This window comes from Vigna umbellata, chromosome 1 (genome assembly GCF_029865625.1).
Source record: "Vigna umbellata cultivar VRB3 chromosome 1, Vumbellata_1.0, whole genome shotgun sequence".
NCBI lineage: Eukaryota > Viridiplantae > Streptophyta > Magnoliopsida > Fabales > Fabaceae > Vigna > Vigna umbellata.
The window spans coordinates 12,451,431-12,477,910 of NC_142165.1; the positions used below are offsets into that span (position 1 = coordinate 12,451,431).

The 26,480-nt window shown below is 32.8% G+C and overlaps 6 protein-coding genes and 1 pseudogene across 8 annotated transcripts; 5 read left to right on the forward strand and 2 right to left on the reverse strand.

The window, feature by feature from the left end:
- Window positions 1-3,243: 3,243 nt before the first annotated feature.
- On the forward strand, window positions 3,244-5,798 carry LOC148204659 (aspartic proteinase nepenthesin-2-like). Its single transcript, XM_088095342.1, has one exon. It carries the CDS (start codon window positions 3,683-3,685, stop codon window positions 5,345-5,347), a length of 1,665 nt encoding a protein of 554 aa, XP_087951468.1. The 5' UTR covers window positions 3,244-3,682; the 3' UTR covers window positions 5,348-5,798.
- A 1,396-nt stretch (window positions 5,799-7,194) lies between these two features.
- Window positions 7,195-8,986, forward strand: LOC124840615 (large ribosomal subunit protein eL20-like). Its single transcript, XM_088095350.1, has 4 exons — window positions 7,195-7,354; window positions 7,449-7,564; window positions 7,711-7,774; window positions 8,358-8,986. The coding sequence occupies exons 1-4, from the start codon at window positions 7,340-7,342 to the stop codon at window positions 8,697-8,699; spliced, it is 537 nt and encodes a 178-aa protein (XP_087951476.1). The 5' UTR covers window positions 7,195-7,339; the 3' UTR covers window positions 8,700-8,986.
- A 1,638-nt stretch (window positions 8,987-10,624) lies between these two features.
- Window positions 10,625-12,536, forward strand: LOC124840618 (cytochrome b561 domain-containing protein At4g18260-like; annotated as a pseudogene). The gene is made up of 4 exons (XR_015781032.1): window positions 10,625-10,948; window positions 11,117-11,284; window positions 11,858-12,006; window positions 12,176-12,536. The product of XR_015781032.1 is annotated as a cytochrome b561 domain-containing protein At4g18260-like (transcript).
- Window positions 12,537-12,816: 280 nt separating this feature from the next.
- On the reverse strand, window positions 12,817-14,846 carry LOC124840619 (myosin-G heavy chain-like protein). The gene is made up of 3 exons (XM_047316702.2): window positions 14,599-14,846; window positions 14,137-14,208; window positions 12,817-13,205 (listed from the first exon to the last, which is right to left on the reverse strand). Exons 1-3 carry the CDS (start codon window positions 14,804-14,806, stop codon window positions 12,910-12,912), a joined length of 576 nt encoding a protein of 191 aa, XP_047172658.1. The 5' UTR covers window positions 14,807-14,846; the 3' UTR covers window positions 12,817-12,909.
- A 1,397-nt stretch (window positions 14,847-16,243) lies between these two features.
- LOC124840613 (GDSL esterase/lipase At4g10955-like) lies at window positions 16,244-19,195 on the forward strand. Of its 2 annotated transcripts, XM_088095371.1 has the most exons (3): window positions 16,244-16,545; window positions 17,614-18,499; window positions 18,938-19,195. In XM_088095371.1, exons 1-3 carry the CDS (start codon window positions 16,439-16,441, stop codon window positions 18,995-18,997), a joined length of 1,053 nt encoding a protein of 350 aa, XP_087951497.1. In that variant the 5' UTR covers window positions 16,244-16,438; the 3' UTR covers window positions 18,998-19,195. The 2 variants fall into 2 exon arrangements, with proteins under 2 accessions (XP_087951497.1, XP_047172649.2); XM_047316693.2 differs by lacking the exon at window positions 18,938-19,195 and having other exon boundaries at window positions 16,246-16,545; window positions 17,614-18,800.
- A 1,751-nt stretch (window positions 19,196-20,946) lies between these two features.
- On the reverse strand, window positions 20,947-23,070 carry LOC124840614 (GTP-binding nuclear protein Ran-3-like). Its single transcript, XM_047316694.2, has 8 exons — window positions 22,918-23,070; window positions 22,753-22,822; window positions 22,564-22,620; window positions 22,359-22,476; window positions 21,954-22,043; window positions 21,665-21,844; window positions 21,494-21,571; window positions 20,947-21,180 (listed from the first exon to the last, which is right to left on the reverse strand). Exons 1-8 carry the CDS (start codon window positions 22,918-22,920, stop codon window positions 21,111-21,113), a joined length of 666 nt encoding a protein of 221 aa, XP_047172650.1. The 5' UTR covers window positions 22,921-23,070; the 3' UTR covers window positions 20,947-21,110.
- A 461-nt stretch (window positions 23,071-23,531) lies between these two features.
- On the forward strand, window positions 23,532-26,129 carry LOC124840617 (uncharacterized). Its single transcript, XM_047316698.2, has 2 exons — window positions 23,532-23,662; window positions 24,107-26,129. Exons 1-2 carry the CDS (start codon window positions 23,577-23,579, stop codon window positions 26,076-26,078), a joined length of 2,058 nt encoding a protein of 685 aa, XP_047172654.2. The 5' UTR covers window positions 23,532-23,576; the 3' UTR covers window positions 26,079-26,129.
- Window positions 26,130-26,480: the final 351 nt, after the last annotated feature.

Genomic DNA, 26,480 nt, shown 5'->3' on the forward strand with positions numbered 1-26,480 from the left:
AATTAAAAAAATACAAAATTATTCAATTAAATAGATTTGATTTTAAATTCAAAATTATATTTAATATAAATCTATTTAAATAAATTAAAATAATATAGATTTTACTATAAATTAAATTTCACAATATGTTTTTCATCTTAACGCATGCGGTGTAAATAAAACAGATAAACTTGGATAAACAATTAAATTTAAATTAAAAGAGTTAAATTCTTAACAAAAGAACTCAACCTCTCTACGATCCACTCGAGGAATAAGATATTTCTTCACAAATTATTTATTAATTTTTATAGAATTTCAAACAAGGGATTAGTTCTATAAAAACAAGTCTCGAAGAAAACATATGACAAAGTTTATAGAAATGTTTCGTTTCCTTTACGTTATTAGTTGAAAATATCAACGGAAGATGCATACACACCTACATCTCAATTTCCACCTTATCACCCGCTGATTTTGTTGACCTGACCAAGTACACAGTACGAGCTCTCAACCTTTCCTTATTGGATTTCACTTTCCTCGAAACAGTTACTTTCAAATAGAAAATATGAAGTTGATGTTCGATGTCAGTTCTCAGGTCATGTGCCGTATACGAGAGTGAGTTGAAACTATGGTCTCCGATTGAAAGAAATGGAACCATACAAGTATTGATAAGGACTATATATAAAAATCAACTTGAGGTTCAAACACCAAATAGAAACATTATTGATTAATAATAAAAGACATATATTGTTATTTTTCTATTTATAAATTTTAATTTAATCATAAATACGTGATAATAAAAAGTGGATGGTGGTAATTGGGTTGGGTGGTGTAGACGTAGAATACGACGTGGGTTTGACTAAAGGCACCACAAACCATAGTTAGGTTTCTTTTATTTAATTCTTCACGGAAAGTCTCACTACTTAAACCCACCACCACTCATGCTAGTGCTCATCGATCAGAACGATACGTGAAAATTTATTTGCTAATGTTTGGGCATCTTCGTTAATTCCATAAAAAAACATAGAATCTCGTGGAAGAAAGATAACAACATTGTATTTCACATATTTTTATTATACGTGGATTTCCAATAATAACACTAGTTTGATGTTCATCTTGTGAACGTACTTATCTTGGCATCAAATTTCAACAACCTTGTTTGCAATGTTCGTTTACACTAATTGCCTAGTGATCGAGACTTCTGGTATTCACAAAACATTCAAGCAACACATTTTGCACATTACCAGAATCACGTACATGCATGTTCCTTTTTTCACATGATCCCACGAACGCGAATGGAAAGACACATATAATACAATACAATGAAATAGATAACCCTAACCCATAACAAAATATGGATCTACATAATTTTTTATTATTTATTTATGTGTTATGCGTGTTTTTCTTTTTCTTGTGGTTATCGGTACAAAAATAAATAAAATAACTAAGTAAATACCTAATATTACGGAAGTGTGATATACAAAAGAATGATGCATAAAATATACTTTCGATCATATGATTTAGTTGAATATTATTTTTCAGAAGAGTTTCTTGGTTGGATTGTGGAAACTATACTCAGTCGCAGTCTTCTTACTGAAATTGCCATGTAAATACGCATGCGTACGATGTAGAGAATCTAGTAATCTTGTATGATAAGTTGAGAAAAAAAAAATTGATATGATAATTTTTTCACTGAATAAATATAAAAGTCCTTAAATTTGGCTAAGCTCATATTAAATATTCTTTTGCTTTTGTGTTTTTACTATATCTGTGAATGGACTAATAACACTTTCAGAAAGTTGTGATTTTTATAATCGGCTGAAATGCAAAGATTTGGAAGGTTAAATTTTGCAAATTATATTTAATAATATTTTTTTACACCTCCATTCAATCATAATAATTTATATATAATCAAATTTATAAAAATAACTTAAAAAAAGTCTCCCTTATCTTATCACAAATTTAAGTTTATGGTTTTTATACTCAAGAAGACTGTATTTTATACTAAAATTATGTATATTTGAGCATTGTTCACGATTTTCTAAATGATTTTAATATGTTAATTATCTTTCTTTTCGTTTCTTGAAAAGTAGTCTAAACACTTATTTATAATTTGTTAAGATAATGATACGTTGAATAGAGATTGTATAAAACAAACTTTTTTTTCAAGTTCTGACTATAAGATTTTAATATTTAAAATTACACGATTTGTATATATATATATATTATATATATATATATATATATATATATATATATATATATATATATATATATATATATAATATTCCAAAATATTTATAAAACTATTTTTTCTCTATTTTTGAAAAAATTTCTCTCTACAAATAAATAAGAATAAAACAAGAAATTCTCTATAAATTAATTTTCGAAAACTGTACATACTTATTTTAGCCAATTTAAACCAGCTTTTATGAAGAAACTTTTTTTCATCTATTTATTTACGAAAAATCTATTTAAACAAATCTTTGATCTACATTGGTCAATGAAGTTAATGTTTACAAATGTTTGTATATTAAACAAATTAGAAATCATTATGAATTTAATTTTAAAACAATCACTACAAAAAAGTATTCATATGATTAGTATTTTTTTAAAATATAATCTCTAGTCTATTTATTTCTTATATGTCATTTTTATAATATATATTTTAATTAGAAGAATTTGATGTTACTTGATATGATCTAATTCTGCTGAATGACTATGACTTTTTTTAGCTCTCTCACATTATTCTGTTCAACTTTCCAGCTCCTAAGTGGGCTCCCTTCATGAAATTCTTTATCATTTGTTTCTCCTTAGTTAAGTCACAAAGGTGGATTTGTCTTTCTCCATGTTCCCTTCATTTGCAAGAAGACCCACTCAAAACTCTGACCAGCGACCACAGAGTTTTGGTTTCACTCATCCAATTTCTGTTTCACTGTCTTTGACTTTTGGTTGTGGCAGCCTAGCTAAGTAAGAGTAACCATGGAATTACCATACCATACTTTTCTTCTAAGGTATTGATGAAGCTGACACTGTTCCTGGCTTCGGAAAATTCACGTAGCGTGTGGCTCAAAATTTGTTGCTATGCACGCTATAAGCGGTAAAATTGATTTCAAAACTTCAAATCTTTTGAAATTATCATCAGACAGACATTGACTTCAACATAAGTGTCTGTTATCTTTATTTTCCGAAAAACTATAAATTGTTTTGGAAAATAAAAATCATACACCGTCTCCTATTAGAAGCTTTACAATTCATTTTAAGAGGTCATAAATGTTATAACACTTTGTTGTGAATGAAACCGCGTGGTTGGACACAACCTTTGACATACATCAGGCTTCCAAGTCTTTCTCATTGTTGTTACTGATAAAGTCACACGATTGAAAGCTCAGAGTCGCACCACCTTGCTTTTCAACCCTTCTTTCTTCCTCTTCTCACCTTCAAAAACAATTCCCATCTGCCAAAGCCAATGTTTTGTCCTCAAAACACACAAGTTCACATTTTTTTGTAATTTCCATTGTCTATCCCCTCATCTTCTTTAATCTTCCTTTGTTTTAAGATTTTGCCTGTGATTAGTTGCCTTTGAGAGAAACCTGTGAACTCGGTTCCTTCTTTCACCCTCTTGGGCTAGCTCAGCTCAGAAACTCTGCCTAGGTGCTTGATCTAGGATTCATCGGGCACAAGAAAGAGGTTATTATTCAATACCATGGTTTTGAAGGTTTCTCTCATTATTGTTCTCCTTGTGACATGCTCCTGTGTCGTGGAAGCCTATTCTAGGAATCACGATCACCGTCACAACCAAAATGGATCTTCTATGGCTGCCATAAAGTTTCCTGATCATCCAAGCTTTAGTACTGTCTCTTCTTCTGGGGACACTGATTGCAGCCTCTCGAGTTCTGAGGAACTCGGGCATTCTGGGTCTACCATGACATCAGGTGAAGAAACTGATCAAAAGGGTGAGGCTTTTCCAGCTCCAAGACCGCACAAGCAATTGGTGAAACTCCACTTGAAACACAGGTCAGGGAGCGAAGATGCTGAGCCTAAACAATCTGTGGTTGATTCCACCGTGAGGGATTTGACCAGAATTCAGAACCTTCACAGAAGGGTCATAGAGAAGAAGAATCAAAACGCCATTTCAAGGCTGCAAAAGTCACAGAACCAACCAAAGCAGTCCTTCGAGCCTGTGGTTTCTCCGGGGGCTTCGCCGGCAAGTGGGGTTTCCGGGCAGCTTGTGGCAACTTTGGAATCTGGGGTGAGTCTTGGCTCTGGTGAGTACTTCATGGATGTGTTTGTGGGCACACCTCCCAAGCATTTCTCTCTGATACTTGATACTGGTAGTGACCTTAATTGGATCCAATGTGTTCCTTGCATTGCATGTTTTGAGCAAAGTGGGCCATATTATGACCCCAAAGATTCTAGTTCTTTTAGGAATATAAGCTGTCATGATCCACGGTGCCAACTGGTTTCATCCCCTGATCCACCTAGGCCTTGCAAAGGTGAGAATCAGAGCTGTCCCTACTTCTACTGGTATGGAGATGGTTCAAACACAACTGGGGATTTTGCAGTGGAAACCTTTACCGTTAATCTCACCACTCCTTCTGGGGGGTCAGAGCTGAAGCATGTGGAGAATGTGATGTTTGGATGCGGTCATTGGAATAGGGGTCTCTTTCATGGGGCAGCTGGTTTGCTAGGCTTGGGGAGAGGACCATTGTCATTTGCTTCTCAGATGCAATCTCTCTATGGCCACTCCTTTTCCTATTGTCTTGTGGATAGAAATAGCAATGCAAGTGTGAGCAGCAAATTGATTTTTGGTGAGGACAAGGAGCTGCTCAGCCACCCCAATTTGAATTTCACTTCTTTTGCTGGTGCAAAAGAGGATTCAGTTGACACATTTTACTATCTCCAGATAAAGTCTGTTATGGTTGATGGTGAGGAGTTGAAGATACCTGAGGAAACTTGGCATTTGTCAGCAGAAGGTGCTGGTGGTACCATAATTGATTCTGGCACCACATTAACATATTTTGCTGAACCTGCTTATGAGATTATCAGGGAAGCTTTTGTGAAGAAGATTAAGGGCTATGCACTCATTGAAGGCCTTCCTCCTCTGAAGCCATGTTACAATGTGTCAGGAATTGATAAGATGGAGCTACCTGACTTTGGAATTTTATTTGCTGATGGAGCAGTGTGGAATTTCCCGGTGGAGAATTACTTTATCCAGATTGATTCTGATATTGTTTGCTTGGCTATTTTGGGAACTTCTCGATCTGCTCTTTCAATAATCGGAAACTATCAGCAGCAGAATTTCCACATACTATATGACATGAAGAAATCCAGACTTGGTTATGCAGCAATGAAGTGTGCTGATGTTTAACATTTTCTTGGATTTGTGTCGGAAATTTCAGGTAGACTGAAAATCAGACTGTTTCACTCACTTGTATACTATGAAATCGTGATGTGTAAGATCTCCAACAATTTGAAAGATGTATACTGCTGTATAGCCGCATACTTGCAAACATGGTGAGACAGGGAGGTAGATTTTTGGGTTTTCCCTTAGATGAAAATTAGGTGATATACACAAAAATAAAGAAACATGTAAGAAGTGATTATAGAACTAGGCTTCAGACAATTACACAAACCGCGTCATAACAGACACAGATATTGTTTTTTGTACACATTTTAACTGCTTCAATTTTGAGTGTCTCATTTAATTGTAATACTTTGTTCTTTCTATTCTATAAGATGTTCTCTCATGTATATGTATAAACAAGAAATATAGAAACTCAGTTTTTTCAAACTGGCAATGGAAGTTCTGTATGCTGCAACATTTGGTGTCACTATTCTATTTTCTGGTAGAATGTCTCTTTTAAATCTTATACTTTTTTTTTTCTTTTAAAATGAAAAATAATTAAATAATGGCACATGGACATGGTTGCTTCGAAGATGTCGCATCAAAGTATTATTCAATAGCTTTTTTGTTAGGTACACTGCCAACTTCTTAACAAAATAAAAAAATGCATGCTACCAAAGAACAGGTCAACTGTATTATTGGCATAGGTAGTCTGACAGTAATCCAATGAATAATACAACTTATGTGTCAATTTTATTTGATTTTCCTCAGCCCCAGGATGTTATATGAAGCCAAAGTATCTAAAATAAAGTAATACAAACTATAAAAAAAAGTGTTATTACCATTTGTTGAACTGTATTTCTTTCTACTATTACTGTAATTGCTGCATCAGCAACAAATATATGAACTGAGAAAGTTATATTTAAAGTTTTGATTTTGGTGTTGTCTCCATGAGCGGAGCAATCTTTGTAGACTATCACCATATATTTAGTTTCCTCCAAATTTGAAGCAACATGTTATAGTTTATTCGTTTTTGGTCCATATTCAAACCTGGGGTATTAATTTTCAATTGGAGATGGTGTTTCAGGCTGAGAATATTGGTAGAGTGAGACATGAAGTAGGTGAAAGAATTTTTATGAATATTTATGTTACTTGTGTGTGGCATTTATAATATTTTATTGTATGTATCCCTGTTATTATTTTAAAGATTTATATTTTGATTTTGGAAGAAACGTGTTGGATTCAAAGCGCGTTGTTTGTTTGCTATGTTGGATGGTGTGGACCGTGGAATCGTTTGCGCCCATCCCAGATTAATATTATTTATAAATAATAATTTATTACAATATTATTTATAAATTTTTTATTTATTTTAATAACTAAATTTTATTTTATCTATAACTATAAATACTTTTTGTTTTTTTTTTTCAATTTTACTCTTTTAATTACTATTTTTAAAATTTGAATAATTTATAGATATTAGAAAAATGTATGAACAGGTCTTCACACTAATAATAGTTATAATATTATTATTATTATTTTCTATTTGCACATGCTTCTTTTTCTTTCGGATGCTCCCTAGTTATAGGATATGAAGATAAAAAATGAACGAGCATTGTGTTGATATACATAGGTTACATGTGGAAAGAAAAATAAATTGAGGTTTAATTATTATAATAATTTGTTGTATTTTAATCTATAATGGATAATGATATTTTGAAAATTTTTTAAGAATATTTTAATCTTATTTACGTGTTATTAATGATTGGTCCATATTAATTAATGTTTATGATTATTATTTTCGTTAACCGTGGAGTAATTTTGTATCTCGTGATAACACATAAAATGTTATAAAAAAAATGCTGTAAAATTATGTTTATCCAAAGTAAAAATATTGAATTGGACCTGGGCTTCACTTGCACCCAGAATGAATTAGTCGCATAGGGTTTAGTTTACACAGTAATTGATTATCTATTAGCAGAGGAACAGCAATTGACGGAGCAATCGAAATCGGTGGGGATGGTTGCTGTTAGGGTGAGTAATTACAATGTTTCGATGATTATTGTTTTTAATTTAGTTTGGAGAGTGTGTGTGGATTCTAACGTGGCTGTGATTATGGTTGAAGCAGTTTCACCAGTACCAGGTGGTGGGAAGGGCTCTTCCTACCGAATCCGATGAACATCCTAAGATCTACCGCATGAAACTCTGGGCCACCAACGAGGTCCGTGCCAAATCCAAGTTCTGGTATTTCTCCTTTTCTTCTTCCAAATGCTGCTAGTTCATGTTACTGAATCAATACAAAAATTGCAATGCTTTCTAATTCTGAAAACGGCGGCCATCGATTACTTTTTTTTAATCATTGTTGTTTTTTGATAATTTTAATTTTTTAGGTATTTCTTGAGAAAATTGAAGAAGGTGAAGAAAAGCAATGGGCAAATGCTAGCCATTAACGAGGTGTGCACTTCTCAACTGTTTCTTGCACTGAACTGAATTACTACGACACTTAGTTTTTTTACAAATTAAAAAAAGGATAGCAGTGAAGCTATATTTTTGAAGAATTCTGGAGCTCCCCTTTTAGGTGTTTTTTATTTTTTATTTCTTTAATGTTGGATTACTGGGTTTGATTAATATATCATTAACATTCAGAAATAAACTCCTCTCTCACCTGAGTATCAGCAACATTATTGCTTGCTGATTTGTTGGCAGGTGATGAAATTATGTATCCCTTCTAAAAACAGGAAGATGTTGGGTGAAATCAGTGAGACATTTTCATACTTGAGCCTTATGATTCGCATTTATTCATATTAGCAGTGTATCTTATTTTCAATTGATAGACTTATTTAGACAGTGGAGTAGGAAATAGTGTATGAGGTGTGAGAGACAGTGAAGTTTGGTTCGGACATTTGTGGGTGAATCATGGTCTAATCTAACCCTCTTTAGGAAACTAATACTTGAGCAAATATTTGTATTCAAGGTTTCAAATGCAGTCTAATTGAGCTGGACATTGATGGAGGTTTAATTTTTGTTTTGACTGCAGATTTTTGAGAAGAATCCTACCAAGATTAAGAACTATGGAATTTGGCTGCGATATCAAAGTCGCACCGGTTATCATAATATGTACAAGGAGTACCGTGATACGACTCTGAATGGTACTGTTGAGCAAATGTACAATGAAATGGCATCTCGTCATAGAGTGAGGCATCCATGCATCCAGATAATTAAGACTGCCACCATGCCTGCTAAGCTGTGCAAAAGGGAGAGTACCAAGCAGTTCCACAATTCTAAAATCAAATTCCCATTGGTGTTCAAGAAAGTTAGGCCCCCAACTAGGAGGCTCAAGACAACATACAAGGCATCCAGGCCAAACCTGTTCATGTGATTCAGTTTATGTAACTTCCCTGCTTCTCATCTCGTGCTGCTTGATCCATTCGTGGTGTACATAGGAAGTGCATAGAGAAAAGGTGATAATGTAGTGACAATCTCCAGTATCTGCAATCATATTTTGCATTCTTTCAAGGTCTGAAGATTGTTTTTGAAAGATGGAGTTTTAGTTAATTATATATATATATATATATTCTGCAGAATCACATATTTTCCTCGTTCTGGTGTACTTGTTCCACGATGCTTTTGAATTTGGTGATTACATTTTTGTTCCGATTCTGGGTTTATAGTTTGTTATTTGATATTTTTCTTCTCACCTTGTTACTGACCTTTGGTAATAATACTGGAACGTGAGAAACAATTGAAAAGTTTGAGATATTAGATTGATGTGATTAAATAACAACAATTTGTAAAACTTCTACTTTAAGAACTTCGAAAATTTTTCAAGCGTTATGCGTTTACTTTGCAGGTAAGTGTTTCGTGCTAAAGCATCATGATTTTTATTATCATATTTTTATTTTTATTGTGATTTTTATTTTATATTATTTGTTAGGACAATAATACAAATCCTATTCTTCTTTTTTACATGTGTTCACTAATTGTAAGGCTTTTATTTCCTGCACCCCACAAATTTTTTGGGCACCCCCTCACTTTTGAAATGATTATTTTGTCTTTTAGAAAAGTGACTTTCTGGATACATATTCTGGAAGTTTTCTGGACTTTTTTTAAACAATATTTCCGGAACAAAATTTAGTAATGAAATTTTTGAAATGTAAGAAATGTTTTCTGGAATAAAATAAAAATAAAAACTTTCTAAAACTTGTAAAATACTTACTTTTAAAACACTAATTCTTCAGTACATCTAGATTGTACGTGAGATAAAATTTACATTGAGATTGTATAATTTGAAATACTAATTTTTCAGTGCATTCTGAATTCTATAATCCAAAATATATTTTAAATTCTAGAACCGGTAACTTATTCGGAAGCACATTCTGCTCGCAGTTCTCTCACATTGTGGTCATTATTGTATACACATTGTGGTCGCTAATTCACTGTGGTCATTATTGTATGTATATGTATATTAATATGATGATAAAAAAGTATAAATATATATGTATATTGAAAGTAGAAATATCTAAATAATTAAATAAAAAAATGAAATCGATGCAATGGAAGATAATAAGGATGGTTTAAAGAATGGAAGATAACATGGGTCGTAACGAGTTAAAATTGTAGGGAAGTAATTGAGATTGTGAAAACTGCAATGAAGTTTTGGTTTTTCACGAGTTAGTCCAAATCTTTGATTATATAAGTATAGTTTTCTTGGGATGGATATTAGTGGTTTAAAATTATGGGAAAACATTAACAAGTGGCATGAAAGGAACAAGACTTGTTATGATATTATTCTGCTAGAAAAACATTACTCTGCTTAAGCATTTGGTTTGAGAACGAGTATGTTTTTCTCAGACATGTTATGATAACGTGTGTTGATCACTGGGAAACAGAAGATAGTGTTCACCAGGGAAGTCTAACGACCCACTTTCTCTATCAGAACTCTCCATCAAAATCTGACACGCTTTTTTTCTTGTCCTTTTTCTGAAACTCCACATTCTCCACCATAAACTAAAAAAGCATGTGAAAGTTAACCCCACAACCACACCACTTTGAAATCTTACTTCATTATGTACCCCTACACACCCCACTTTCATAACCATCATTTTTCATGCAACAACCACTGCTATTAGCCTATTATATTCAAAGAGTCTCACTTTATTAAGCTGGAATGTATAACTATCATCAAGGCTAAAACTTTATCTATTTTCGGCTTATTGACGAGTTCACTCTTGCTTCAAGATGATATAATTCTATCCTGATTTGGACAAAACTGTTTCGCTGTGCTAGCTGAGAAGAAAGGTAAGAGTGCTATGAATATTTCTCAAACACAGATACACACGCATAGAGTTATGTTATGCATGTTTCCTAGGCCTGTTTGAGGAGAAACACATACAAATTTCAGAATGACACAGTTTTTCTGATGTTAAGTCTTCTTCACTAGCATTGGAGATTGAGTTGGTCATCATCATATTTTCAGCAAAAGAAGGAGGAATGGGAGTTCAGCAACCGCTTGGTGCTTTCCTCTTTCAAGTAAGTATTGTTTTTGTCATGTTTCTCATTGCTAGCGCATCTGAAGAGCACAAGAAAGCAAGAGGCAGACATTCAAGCAGAAAAGACCATAACTCGAAGGTATTTCATTCTTCTGTTGTATTCTTCCTAATTTTGTTCAATCAAGTTGGTGACATCATTTTCTTTACTCTGACTCTTGTCTGCATTGCTGTCCTTTTAGTTATAAATCTCTATTTCATGGATATCATGTTTTGTTTGTGAATTTGTGTGACTGATTCATGTGTGAAGATGAGTCCTAGACTTCAGTTCGAGATCACATTACATGGGCTTCTCTTGTGGGCTTCAATGGCGTTCTTGCTGCCTGTTGGTATACTAGTTATCAGACTGTCCAACAGAGAGGGGAATCGAAGAAGGCTTAGAATCATATTCTATGTTCATGCAGTTTTGCAGGAAAGTGTATCTAAACCCCTGTTACATTTTTATTTCAAAAATCAATTTTTTTTGTATACTTTATTAGTTTCTTAACCCTTTGCTTGGCAACCCATATTCGTAGTGGAAAAGAACAATTAATTTTATGGCTTCAATTTAGTTTAAAAGGGCTAGTTGTCCCACTGATTAACTTTTAATGATGGTGGAAGGGAGATAAGAATAGCAAGATTCCAAATTTGCAGTTAATTTATTAGTCTAACTTGTTAGTCACTACATAAGGCCAAGTGAAGGGTACTGCATCTTTGTTTATTGAAAAGGACTATAATGAATGCTTTAAAGTCAAGAAAGGAGCTTTAAGAAATAATCCTTTTGGTTATTGCAAGTTCCAGGCTTTCTGTGTAATTTTTTATTGGAGCATGTGAAAAGAACTATGCAATTATGCTGTTGTCTGTATCAATAACCAAGCCTTAGCTCAAGTTAAAAGAAGGTCATAAGTGAATTTTGGTACACTATTAAGTAACTAGTTTCTTTTTAAAGCTTTCTTGCATTGATACTTCCCTTTCTATTAATTATTTGCACGTTTGTGTTTCTGTTCAACAGAAGCTTGCGGTACTTCTTGCTACTGCAGGAGCAGTCATGTCCATAAAAAATTTCAACAACTCCTTCAACAATAGTCATCAAAGATTAGGGGTAGCATTATATGGTATTATGTGGCTGCAAGTTCTAGTCGGTATTTTTCGACCACAAAGGTGAACCACCGAGTTGCCTTTTAGCCTTAGCTAAACCCCAAACTTAGGCAATGCAGTTACACTTTTCATATCCTTTAAATTTATTTAAAGATTTTTCATGTTCTATGTTCATAAGTTCTGCATACAAAGAAGGATGATTAGGGTACAATTATTCTCTTGTTTTTCACAGGGGATCCAAAAGAAGAAGTCTGTGGTTCTTTGCACACTGGATAATGGGAACTACAGTGTCATTACTGGGTGTCCTAAATGTATTCATCGGCTTACAAGCCTACCGAGAAAAAACATCTAAAAGCATAACAACTTGGAATATACTTTTCAGTGTTCAGATATGTTTGATTGTGATCTGCTACCTTCTTCAAGAAAAATGGGTCTACATTCAAAACCAAGGAGTGGTTTAAGACAACTGAGTACAAACTACTGATTCCTACTTATCAAAATGCTGACTCTTGCTAAGAAAGATGTCTTATTGCTTTGCCATGTATGCAAGTATTTGAAACACATAAGGGTACTGATAGACGTGAATTTCTCTCCATGTATGTTTCTGTTAGTTTCTTTTTTCTACAGAGAAGGCACAGTCATTGAAGAGTTTGTAATATCTTCTTGTGAGATGCATTTTTTGTTGTGTTCTCCTAACAATCAGTTCTGATGTTTTTTTTTTCGAACATTGAATTGTTGAGGCTTGTATACTTCATGGAAATAGAACAACATATTACCCAAGATGTTTTTCAATGTTTAGGGACATTGTTTGTCAGTGTTTATAAGCATTTCAAAATACAAAGAACTTTCTAACCAAAAGGGAAAGACAGAAACTATAACTAAAACAGGAGAAAACAAAACATTAGTCTGAGAAATTCTGTTAATATGACATTGATGTATCACTAAGTATCTTAATTGTATCACATTTCAAGGAAAAAGCTGTACATAGCCTGTTAATATAGCTATTCCTAGTATTATAAAAGGTGGAAGAATCACAAATGCTCCTATGGTTGCAAAGAAAACTGAATCATTCCTTTGTGACACTTCATTCAGGTAAGCTTGTCTTTTGATATTTCTCTTTTGTGAAATGGTCAAGAACTTTGCACTCACTTTCTTCAAGTTTTTACCCAGTGGTATGCTGAAATCATCATCCCTTTCTCCAACCAGCTGTGCAAGCTGTTCTCGTATTGTAAGTTTTCGAGAGCTACCATCACTTTCATAGCCTATAAACCAGAAATGTTTCAATCTGTCATCCTTTTTTGAAAATTAAAAAAGAAAAAGAACCAACTATTAGAAAGAGGTAATAACAAACAGACATGGCTATAAAATTTCCATTTTTTCACATAACTGGTGGCACAAACATGCATTTCAGGAATGATTCATAAAAGGCATGGGAGAATTTTAAAAAGTTAGACAATGTAAGATGGGGAGAAAAGGTACATTATCATACGCCAAAAATGTAGATTTTACTCTTAAATGAAAAAGCTTTAGCTGATTTTTATCTGATGTCAGTTGCTATTATGTTATCACAAACTAACCTTATATCTCCATTAATTGAGCAAGTGTTTGAAGAAGGAAGAAAGGGTGCATTCACAGCTGATTTAATCGGTTAAAAAATTAAGGACAAACATCCTTATTTTCTCACTTACACATTTCCTCACATTAAAGGAGCTCAATTTCATTCAACTTTAAACAACTACAATGCCAAACACATAATCTTGGACCAACAAATCTTATTACATAAGCCAAATTTTACCATGAATTTGGTCTATGCTTAATAGTGATACCATCGTTATTGTTTCTTTTCTAAATTTGTACACTTACAAGGGGGACAAGGTAACATCAAAGTCAAGCTTTTTCGTGGTTCCATTGATATTTTAATGATCAAGCAGCAACATTTGAACCTTGTGGTCTCAAAAAAGTACCTATACTCTTGCTTTCAATTGCTTTATTAATGACAATAGAACAAACACATTCTCCAGCCATTTATATATCTTCTACATATTTCATTCATTAAAACTAAAACTTAACAAAAACAGAAAAAGACCTTCTAACAGTGATAAAAAAAAAGGCATTACAACAATAGCAGAAGACAACTCATTTGTCTCCCCTTCACATATCATTGATTTAAATAGAAGATGTTAGTTTGAATACCAGTGTTTGGTGAGCTTGTAGATGTAAGTTGCTCCAAAAGATCCAACTGGGCACGAGAAGAAGATAAAGATCCTGGCAACACAAGTCCTCAGAAGTCAAGTCAGATATGAAAAAGAACTGCATATTGTAAAATTTAGAAGATTTTTCACAGAAATTTCAGCTGTTAAAGATAAAAACATTACAGCAAAACTTGACACACAGTGAAGAAATTAAATTAAATTGCAAAAATTTCAAATTCAATGAAAGTCCAGACTCATTTCTCCCCTTGTAGCCACGTGGATGCAGCAAATATTAAAATACAGCTGACATAACTTCTAACTTTTCTGAACATCAGTGGAGTGCCAACCATCCAAGAAAGCATAAATTCCTTTGATATGTTTAAAGAAACATAAAGAAACTAATATGGAAATCCATGGTAATCTCCTTAAGCCCATATTTGAATTGAAAGAGTGAAATATATACCATTTCCAGAAGAAGCATCTGGGTATGAGATTCCAGTGTCAGTTCCTTGTGTTTGAGCACATGTTGTGAGGAAAGAGGAAGAAGGGTGAGAGAATTTGATGGGGTTGTTATGTTTGTGTGTGAGAAATGAAGGCTTTGAGTGAAGAGAAGCAGTGGTAGTGAGATTGATGGCCATGCAGTGAGTTTTTGAATTAGATGCTAATGCCATTCATTCGTTCGTTTTGGTTTCAGCTTTGCATTCTAAGTGGCCAAAGGCGGCACTTTCCTGCCACAAATATTATCTGTGGAGGATTCTAGTTCTGAGTAGGACCACAACAATCACTCTTCTAAATAAATCCCCACCGTTCAAAAACATTTTCTTTTTTCTTTGCTTAATAAGGTCATAACACAATGTCAAGTTTATATAATGTCCTTTTCTAGGTGGAATTATGGCTTAAATTAATATTCTCTAGGTGCATTTTATTATTTTTTAGGTGATAGTTGTGTGTGTAATTATTAATGTTTTTATTATTACTATAAATTGTTTTTTCTTCTTAGTGTTGAGAAATCATACACCTATAATTATATTTTAGATACCGATTAAAGGAATTTAACGAAAATCATTTTATTTGATCATCTTAGACATTTTTATCAAAAGCTTACTTGATATAAAAGAATAAAATTCTTTGTGAATAAAAATCATATTTAATTTTTTATTTTACTTTTTTTTCTTGAATAAAAAAATATCCAATAAAATTTCTTTGGGACATCATTTCATTTTTCTAAGAAATCAAAACCTTTCTAATTCTTTCATTTTGTAATTATTTATCCTCGAATATTTTGCAAACCCAATCCTCATTATTAACTTTTAAGTCAATTTATCTACTTCTTTAATTAATCACTTATAAAATTATTATTATATTTGTACAATACAACAACAACAAATTAAAACAATAGAATGGTATTGGCAGAGAATAAGTTCCAATTCCACTGAAATAATAAAGCAATGGTATGTATTCTGTCAACTTGTTGGTTCCACAACTTTTTTTATTTCAAATTCAATTAAACAATTCACTTTAAAAATTAATTTTTAGAATACAGAAAAATAATAAAAGAGCTTTTGATAGAATACAATGTCATGGAGTGTTTATTTGGAGAAGAATAAGTTCCAATTCACTGAAAAGCATTTAAATAAAGCAACAGCACCATTTATTCTTTGGCTTAATATTACAAAACTAATAATAATATTACAAAACTAATTATATTTTCTTACTTTTATTTATATCATTTCCTTTTAATCGGTTCTAGTGTTCTCTTTTTATTTAATAATGTTATCCGAAAGGGAATCTTTTGATGATCACATTTATTTTTATTTCTTATTCGACATTTTTTAATCATCTTTATTGTAATTTTATCTTTTTTAATAAATAAAAAAATTATTTATAAAAAATCCTAAAAATAAGAATCAAACTTTTGACTCAAAAGAACTAGCCATTCTTTTTTAATTTTGAATATTTTCTAATATATATATATATCTGAAAATTGTATTATTGTTTAAATTTAAAAGAAATGGATCCTAAAACGTGTTTCCTCTGCATACATAAAGTAAATATCCGTGTGTTTTGAGAGTTAATACTTCAATTTCCAGTTAAATGAAGCAAAAGCTGCTGATCGTAGTTTTAAAGTGCACGTGGACCCAAATGTTTCAGACGCGTCACCGAAACCAATCGTTCAACGTTGGTTTGGGCAAGTTGGCACCTTTTCTTAAGAAGATGCACACCGTCTCTTTCTCCCTCACCATGCAACGCAGACAACAATATTAAAGAAACCAACAAGGTTTCTGCTGTTATCTACTACGTTAATGGCCAAGCAGGTTGTTCCTCCTCAATCTCACCCATATGCCTTTCATGTCTCTGGCCCTCGCAATTTCACTTCCCTCAATTGGAGGGACCTTATTGTTTCAAGTTGGTAATTACCCATTTCAATTCTCACTTCAATTTCGCTTCTTGCATTTCCTCATTCTTCATCCCTTGCCTTTGATCTGAACATTTTTTGAATTTGCCACTGGTTAATGTTTGTTGGGGTGTTGAAAAGAGAGAAAGTGGTGTGCGTGGTTTCTACTGTGAAATTTCTTTGTTTGCTGATCGGTTTTGAAAATGTTAGAACAATGGGTTGGATCATGTCGGTGTGAAGTTGTGAACTTTACCAAATGGGTTTCCAAAGTTTTTTACTTTTCGGTTTCTGATAATTGAAGCAATCGTCACGAAATGAAAATATAACATAATTTATCAACTGATTTTATTCATAGTGTTGAAATAGAACTGGGTTGTTTGGATTCCAAGACCTAAAAGATAGAAATGATCGAATTTCCAAATCTGCAGAGGTTAATAATATATACTTTTTGTGGCTCTCATTGCGCTGTTGTTAATCAAGGACTGCCATTTCTTCCATTTCCAAGTTATAATTTTTTTTCTTCATTATCTGTTTGTTGTAATCTTCACCATGATACCCGATTTCTTAGTTACATTATTTAAGCATTCGGAAAAGAATTTTGGGGCCTTAATATAGTATTATAATTTTTATTATTTTCTTCTGAGATTTTACTTCGGTAGAGATTGAACTAGTTTACTCGGTGTTATGAATTAGCTTAAATTTATGTACCTTGGTAATCCAGGCTTGTTTTAGAAAAAAAAAATAGCTTAATGTATCCGTTTTCTGAAAGGGAAATCTAAGAAAGTTAGAGTAATCACTTCTCATAAATATAATATTCATTCCCAAATCAAACATGTACACATACTCTGCAGGTTCTGCATTAAAGTGATTTCTGACACAAGTCCAAACTCACCCTTAGAAGCTTTTTTGTTTTTCTCTCTTTTAGAGCTAACCAAGTCATCTTAAATTTTGGTCTATAAGATCCTTTATTGTTGGGGTTAACTCAAGCAATCAGTCAAATTTGATGGAAAGGTTTGATAGTTTAAGTTTCACTCACATTCTTTAGAAACATACATGAATGCTGATATTGTTAACGTAATGCAGGAAGGATGCAAATTACAAGAAAACTGTGATTGCCTGCTTTGTACAGGCAGTATATTTGCTTGAACTTGATAGGCAAGAGAAGAGAACACAGGGAAATAGTCTTGCTCCAAATTGGTGGATTCCCTTCAAGTACAAGTTTAAACAAACACTGGTTGATGCAAGAGACGGATCCATTTTTGGTGCGATTCTTGAATGGGACAGATCTTCTGCACTGTCTGAGCTGATACCAATGAGACCAAGTGGTGCCCCCAGAGCAGTCTTAGCACTGAGAGGAACGTTACTGAAAAGCCCTACAATGAGAAGAGACATAGAAGATGACCTCCGTTTTCTCGCTTGGGAAAGCTTGAAGGGTTCTGTGAGGTATAAAGCAGCTCTGGAGGTACTAAAATTGATCTGTGGTAAATATGGAAGCAACAATGTATGCATTGCAGGACATTCATTGGGAGCTGGTTTTGCTCTTCAAGTTGGGAAGGAACTAGCAAAAGAAGGGATTTTTGTGGAGGCACATTTGTTCAATCCACCTTCTGTTTCACTAGCCATGAGTTTCAAAAGTATTGGAGAAAAGGCCGAGTTTGTGTGGAACAGACTTAAATCCAAGCTTCCTTATGGTGGTAGTAGTGATGCTCACATCAGTAACGATGCAGACATATGTTCAGGTGCAGGATTGAAGAGTAAGATGCCTCAAGCATCTGGTTCTGATATGGCAAAATGGGTTCCTTATTTGTATGTTAACAATGGTGACTATATATGTTGCTACTACAATGATGGTGGTGGCACAAAGGGAGAAGTTGCAGCAAAGGTGTTTGTTGTGTCTAAGGAGAAACAGAGGTTTGTTGAGGCTCATGGCTTGGAACAATGGTGGTCAAGTGATGCAGAACTTCACCAGGTTATCCATAGCAGCAAGCTCATTACCAGACAGCTTAGATCTTTATACACTGCTACTCCTTCTCAATTGCATTCATAACAATAGGGGGCTCAAATGTAATTTAACGTAAAATCAAATCAAATCAAACAACTAATTTAAGTTTTGGCTCTTCTGATAAAATATAAAACTAATCATGATTAGTTCTAAAATCTTTTTCTCGAGAGTTGTTTTCTCTCTATACATGTTTTCAAGGGAATAATTTTACATGTGTATGTTGTATTTTATATTTAGTTTATAAACCAAGACAATTTGTTTTTGACAACATTGATATAAAGTATTTATCATTTTATTGGAAACTAATTTCTAGAATAAGTTTTATTATTTATTTTAAAAGAGGAGAGCGTTTTATTATTTATTAATTCATGTGAAAGAAATGTCTAACACTTTGTTTGTTTGAAGATGGGAACGAATAGCGCTGATTTGCAATATGAAGCACTTTTTTCATCTCTGGGAATGTAATGAGATTTGAAGCAGAGCATTCAGCACCAGATAACAAAGCATAATTACTCCTTCCCACAGTTTCACACCAAATATTTTATATAATGTTTCTTTTAATATCAAAATTGTTTTACTTTACATTATACAGAGTTAAGTGTAACTTTCCTTCGTTATTTTTTATTTATTTCATATTACATAATTTAATGTCATTTAGTTTAATTTAACAGTTTCTTATTCTGTAACAATTTTTATATCAGTAATCATATTTCTTTTTCTTATTCTGTAACAATTTTTATATTAGTAATCATATTTCTTTTAATTTAACTATTTAAGATAATTTTAAAACGTATAATTAATTTTTATTAATTTTAATTTTAACTTTTTAATAACTGATTATTATTTTCTTAAAATTTATAATAACTTAGGTTATAAAAGACATAATTACAAAAAAAATTAATATTATTTCACTTTATTAATTAGCAAATAAAAAACATTTTCTTAAATAATAAAATTCAAATTAAAATATAGACATAATCTATAAAATTAATTATTATTTTTTTCTTTTTATAAATATTTTTATAATTAAATATAACATTAAAAATTATCATTTTATATTACTTTTATAGCTACTTTTATAATTAGAGACATTTTGATAATCTTCAATTTTTATCAATTAAATAATTTTTTTATATATCGATCAAATCTTATACTAATTCTCACAAATTTTACCTTTAAATTTATCCTCACTCAGTCTCCAAATTTTTTTAAAAAAATAATAATTAATTCACTCTCAAATTAATCTTCTAAAACACGTCTTAAAGCATTGGATTTATTTTCTAAAGTGAACACACCTTAAAGCATTCGATTTTTTTAGCCATTAGAATCAACTTCACACGTTTTTAAATCCAGTACATATGACTAAAGATAATTTGAAAAATGCGTTTCTATATCTCGTAAAATAAAAATAATTAAACCAACCTAATTATTGGAAATTGGTTATTGTTACTTGAATAAGAGTGAAAATAAAAGTACGAGACTCATAATAAATTTTACAAATATATTTATTTCTTTTAATTTAAATTAATTAAAAAATAAAAGACATAAGCCTATAATAGGTAAAGTAGAAATTAATATAATCTTGAAATTAATAATAATAAAACGTGTTTAATTAATTAATTTCACCACAGAAATTTAAAGTATCAAAATGTGCCAATTTGACTCGCAAGATCATACACATAAATCAACTCAACCTATTCTATAAATCGATTCATTATGAATTAATATAAATCAATTTTATAACTAACTCATTATGAATTAATGAATTAAGTAGATTAACTAACTTAATAATGATTATTCTTCCAATCTATAATAATTATTTTTTCTATAATTAAAATATTCACCTATTTAATAAAATATTAATAAATAAAAATATGTTAAACATTTAAATTATTCATATATAATTTAATAATATTTTAACTTTTAAATATTAAAATTATTAAAAATCATATTATTAACTTACAATAAATAATTATAATTAAAACTTATAAAAAACAATAAAAGATGGTTATTGATGGCTTACATATTTTTATAATTATTATTGTCTTAATATAATATATTATTATTGTGAAAAAACAGATAAAGTTGCTGTTATGTTTTTTAAGATTTTAAGGATTTTGAAAATATAAAAGATATAAGAAAAAATGTGTTGTAAATTTTTAGTTTTGATTTTTTAAATTTAAATAATAAATAATATACTTTTATCAAAAAGTTGCATTACACCAATATTTAATATTTATATAAAACTTAAAAATAAAATTGATCCATTTAAAAAACTGAATTACAAAAATATCGAATATAAGGACTGTCACGTGAAATATTATTACACTCAATTGGCACTTGAACATTTATTTTAAATTAAAAAAAAATTGTATGAAACATTCAATCCACATCTTTGTGAAAGACCCACGATATAGTAAAAAGAGATTAAATTTAAGCAACAGATCTCGGATGATAACTGAATTCAGATATCGAATTCAAATCCAAAAATGTCAACACTACAACCCCAAAATCACTTCAGTAGCATACAAAACCAACAATAAGAATGACATTCCATAAACACACTACACTATTTTCTCTACTCAAAGGCGTCATCGTCATCGTCAGGAAGGGGCTGACTGGCAGCTGCAGCAAGTTCAGCTTCATGCCTGCAAAAGTCACCAATACATAAATTTAAGAAATTTAAGATCAAAGAAACAATTATATCAAATGAGAACAATACAAATACGTTACAAAGACCTTCATGAATCAAGCAATGCATTTGTGGAGTATGGGAAACGAACAATTCCCATGCCCCATGATTAATTGAACTTAACATTATAGGACTGACTTTTTACTACAATTTTCCTCACTTTTATAAAGCATTTTTAACTCCACGCAAATTGGCAATCATAAAACGTAAATCAAGTAAAAGGGTGATGGAATCGGAAAAACGATATAGGTCATGACAGATGGGCTTACTGTTGTTGTGCAGCTAAATCAATTTGAACTTCAGGTGGAGCCAATGCAGGAGATTCTACGAAGTGCAAGTTAGGATCACTGAAAAAATGACAGAGGCAACATATAAGTCGATACGCATTTTAAAATGCAAATAAATAGAAATTATGAAGTGAAAAGGTTCGGTGGCTCTACCCTGCAAGTTTACGAGCAAGATACAAAAATGGCTTCTCAAAGTTGTAGTTACTCTTAGCTGAGATCTCGTAGTACTGCAAATTCTTCTTCCTGTGGAAAGTGACCTGTTTTGCCTTCACCTGCCTGTTCTTGACATCAACCTTGTTACCGCAGAGAACAATTGGGATGTTTTCACAGACCCTGAAAAATCATTTTAGGCAGAAATCCCAAGGTGTCAAATTAACCACACAATTCCAAAAAAAATAGATACAATACATTCAAAATGGTTAAGAGGACTTCGTTTACGAACCTGCAAAGATCACGATGCCAGGTGGGGACATTTTTGTAGGTTAATCGAGCAGTAACATCAAACATGATAATCGCACATTGCCCATGAATACTGCAACGCAAGACACCGTTTAACACAGGCATTAGGAGTTTGCATAACTGAAGAATTCAATAAAAACTTACAGGCACTTCTAATGGAACAACTTAAAAACCTCGTTGTAGTACTGAGATTCCGTACATCTAAACACATTAAACCTAAAAGAAATAAAAAACTACAAATGCAAGTAACTACCATACGAAGCAACAACGCCAACTGAGACAGAGTATACAATCAAAACGTATGCAGAAGTGGCGATCGAAAAGAAAAGTTAAGTGTCCTAACAGTATCCACGGTTTGTTCACACAAATTTGAGACCAAATGGCTTACTAGTATCCATCTCTGAGGCCACCAAACTTCTCCTGTCCAGCCGTATCCCAGCAGTAGAATCGAATCTTTCCACAGTTAGTGAAAAAATCCAATGGGTGAACCTCCACACCGATTGTCGCTGTTATAGACAAGCAAAATCGAGATAAGCAATAAGCTTAACGTGACACATAACATTAACCATAATTCAATTATAAACGAATCTAACGTTCGTATTTCTTCTCGAATTCCCCAGTAAGATGCCTTTTCACAAAGGTTGTCTTTCCTGCAAATTTCGCCACAAATGAGCTCATAGCCAAGGTATAACAAAGATCGCTACAATAGAATAACTTCTAATAACTGAAAACATAAGCCAATCGGCGAAAACAAAAGTGAGATAAAAAGAATAAAATCGTACCTGTGCCACCGTCGCCAACAATTACGAGTTTGAAACTTGGGTAATCAACAGTTTGCTGATTGGGCAAAGCCTGAAAAATGACAGATCCAATTTGAATCAAAAAATAAAGGAAATTTTGAAAAACATGTGATTTTGTCAGAAAAAAAGAAAAAAAAAAGAGCGTACCATGACGGAGAGAGGGTTTGCTGGTGTGGACACTGGAACTGTGTCGTTCTGAGGCGGTGAGGAGAAGGGGTTCGAAATGAGAGACGGAGCGAGGGTTTATTTAGAGGAAGGGTTTTCAAGCTTATTTATAGATAGATGTAAGAGCGTCAACATGACGCAGCATTTTCCACCCTTGGATTAAATTACAGATTCAATCTCATGTAGCAGCAGAAGACACAGATAAAGCTTCTGTTAGGATTCTTAAGAATTTAATGTTTTTGAAAATATAAAAGATACGCGAAATGTGTTATAATTTTTTACTTTTGATTTTGCATTTCACAAGGTTAAACATCTTCTTCAAGTGAAATTGAAATTTATTATTATTTCTATTTTTAAATTATGATATACTACAATTAATCTATTTTAAATCATGATATATTTTGGTTTTTAAGTCATAAAAATAAATAAATATAATATTTTTTCACGTATTAAAGATTGTGTGCTATATTTATTATTTTTAAAATTTTAAAATAAAAATATATCAAAAGAGATTAAATGAATTTCCATATTTAACCCTTTCACTACAATAATTTATATAATTTCACTGAAGTGGTAGTGATCGTACCATCGTGTTGATTCTCAACCAGTACACAGCAATTCGGACTCATCGGCACACTGTGATGGCGGTTCCACCTGAAACCCAGCTTGATGACAGCCCAACTGGCCCTCCAAGATTCACTTGGAGGGACCATATCAATTCTTGCTGGTCAGTTCTCAGATTAGTTTAATCTTTCACTATTTCATGATCCTTGACTACACTTTTTTACTGTTTGTTTCGGGGACACTCTCACATAAGATCAAATAAGAGATGTATACACGTAAAAAACCTACATTAATAAGAGATTTTTTAGAGTAGTATTGAAAACAAATATGTTTGGGCCAAAGCGGAAAAATATCTTATGTGTGTTGAATCTCTCTACAGCACGTGGGGTTTTTTTTTTTTTTTTACAACATTCATATCCTGGTCCTTCAATTATAAAATGTATTACACCTGGTCTTATCTTTTACAAAAAATTCATTTATCGAAACAGGAATCACACACGACACATTTTCATAAAATGAGAGATAACTAATTGAGGATTTATGTTTTTGGGACAAAGACTGATATTATGTGCGTGGATGTTGCTAATGATTATTTTGTGCTATGCAGGAAGGATTCAGATTATAAACGAATGGCCATGGCTAGCCTTGTAAAGGCAGTTTACATGCTTGAACTTGATAGGCAGGAGAACAGAACACAGGAAAATGCTCTTGCTCCAAGTTGGTGGATGCCCTTGAAGTACAAGCTCACCCATAAATTGATTGATAAAAGGGACGGATCTATTTTTGGTGCAATATTTGAATGGGATAGATCTGCAGCATTGTCTGATTTTATACCAATTAGACCAAATGGTGCACCTAAAGCTGTTTTGGCACTCAGAGGAACATTACTCAGAAGCCATACAGGGCGAAGAGATATTGAAGATGACATCCGTTTTGCTGCTTGGGAAAGCTTGAAGGGCTCTTTCAGGTTTAAAGAAACTTTGGAGGCACTGCGATCAGTTTCTGATTTGCATGGAAGGAGGAACGTTTGCATAGCAGGGCATTCCTTGGGGGCTGGATTTGGTCTTCAGGTGGGAAAGGAACTAGCAAAAGAAGGGATTAATGTGGAGGCACATTTATTTAATCCACCTTCTGTTTCACTAGCCATGAATATTGGATATATTGGAGAAGGGGCCGAGTATGTCTGGAATGGACTTAAATCTATGTTTGCATCAGGTAATGAAGTCCAAGTTAGCAATGATGGACACAAGACTTATGGTATAAGTGTGAAACGATTTATGCGTCAGTTATCAGGTATGATGGATGCTTGTTTTGGTGTTGGAAATAGGGTTCCTCATTTGTATATTAACAGCAATGACTATATCAGTTGCCTTTACTTTTATGCTGATGGAACTAGTGAGATCAAAGACAACGAAAATATGGTTCCTGCAGATGGAGAAAATGTAGCGAAATTGTTTGTTGTCTCAAAGAAAAACCAGGAATTTCTTGAGGCGCATAGCCTGAAACAGTGGTTTTCAAGTGATGCAGAACTTGAGCAGGATATCCATAATTGCAAACTCATAAGCAAGCGACTTAGGTCTTTGAACATTGCTACACCTTCACTAGTAATACTTTTACTTTATCCACGTTTTGTTTCATTTTCCATGAGTCACATCAACAACATTAGAGAAACGACTGATTATGTCTGGAATACACTTAAATATGTGCCCCTATCTAGTGGAAAAGCTCAAGTCGGCAATGATGGAGACAATACTTCTGGTGTAGGTTTGAAGGGTTGGATATCTCAGTTATCTCGCTTGATGGATGCTAGCTTTTGGGTGGTGGAATGTGTTTATTATCTGAATGTTTACAAGAATGGTGGCACAAGAGAAAATACAATCGAAGAGAAAAAGGATCTTACAGATCGGCAACTTAGAGCAAAGTTGTTGGTTGTCTCCAAAGAAAAACAGAAATTTCTTGCATCTCATGGCCTGGAACAATGGTGGCCAAGTGATGCCGAACTTGTACAAACTATCCATGATAGGGAACACATTAGGCATTTATACAGCAGTACTCTTTGGGAAACAGCACATTTATTAAATCCATCTTTTGTTACACTTGCTATGAATCTCAGTAATATTGGAAAAGCTCAAGTGAGCAATGATGGAAACAATACTGGTGTAGGTTTCAAGGGTTGGATGCCTCAGTTCTCTAGCTTGAAGGATGCTGGTTTTGCAGTGGGCAAATGGGTTCCTCACATGTATAGTAACAGCAGTGACTACGTCAGCAGGCAACTTAGATCTTTATACTCTTCTACACCTCAAGTATCTCATCTATTCAATCTGCCTTCTATTGTACCAGACATGAGTCATAGAAATACTAGAGAAAAGGTAGGATTTGTCTGCGAAACTCAGGATAGCAATGACAAGATTTCAGGTACTGATTTGAAGAGTTGGATACCGCAATTATCTGGCTTGAAGGATACTGGTGTTGGAGTGAGCAATTGGATTTCTCAGCTGTATACTCGCAAGAGTAATGAAACAGCAGAAGGCATGGAGAACATAGGTCCTTCGCACGTAGCACAAGGAAAGCCAAGTTGATAATGGATTATGTACATTACTTTAAAAAGATTTTAGTTTCACTGTGCTTCATTTTATTTGCTTTGAAGTCTTTATATGCCATGTTTTAAAGCTTTTAAACAGAAGTAGAAGTATGGGAGATTTGCTCAACTGGGCCTGTTGTAACCTTTAATTGGTTCCTCTAAGGCACAACAATTGAGCTTTCTGGAGTTTGATATTCCTTGGGTCATTTAGGAACAACATCGATTTCTGTCACGAAAGAAATGGACTTCAATTAATTTATTTTACTCCATCGTGAGAACAGAATTCCTGATAATAATTAAAGAAACCTCTTTATGTTGTAAGGTGAATGGCATGTGATTGAATTGATATCACTTACTAAAACTGTCTTTTCTTTCTCATAACATTGTTGCGAAATAAAAC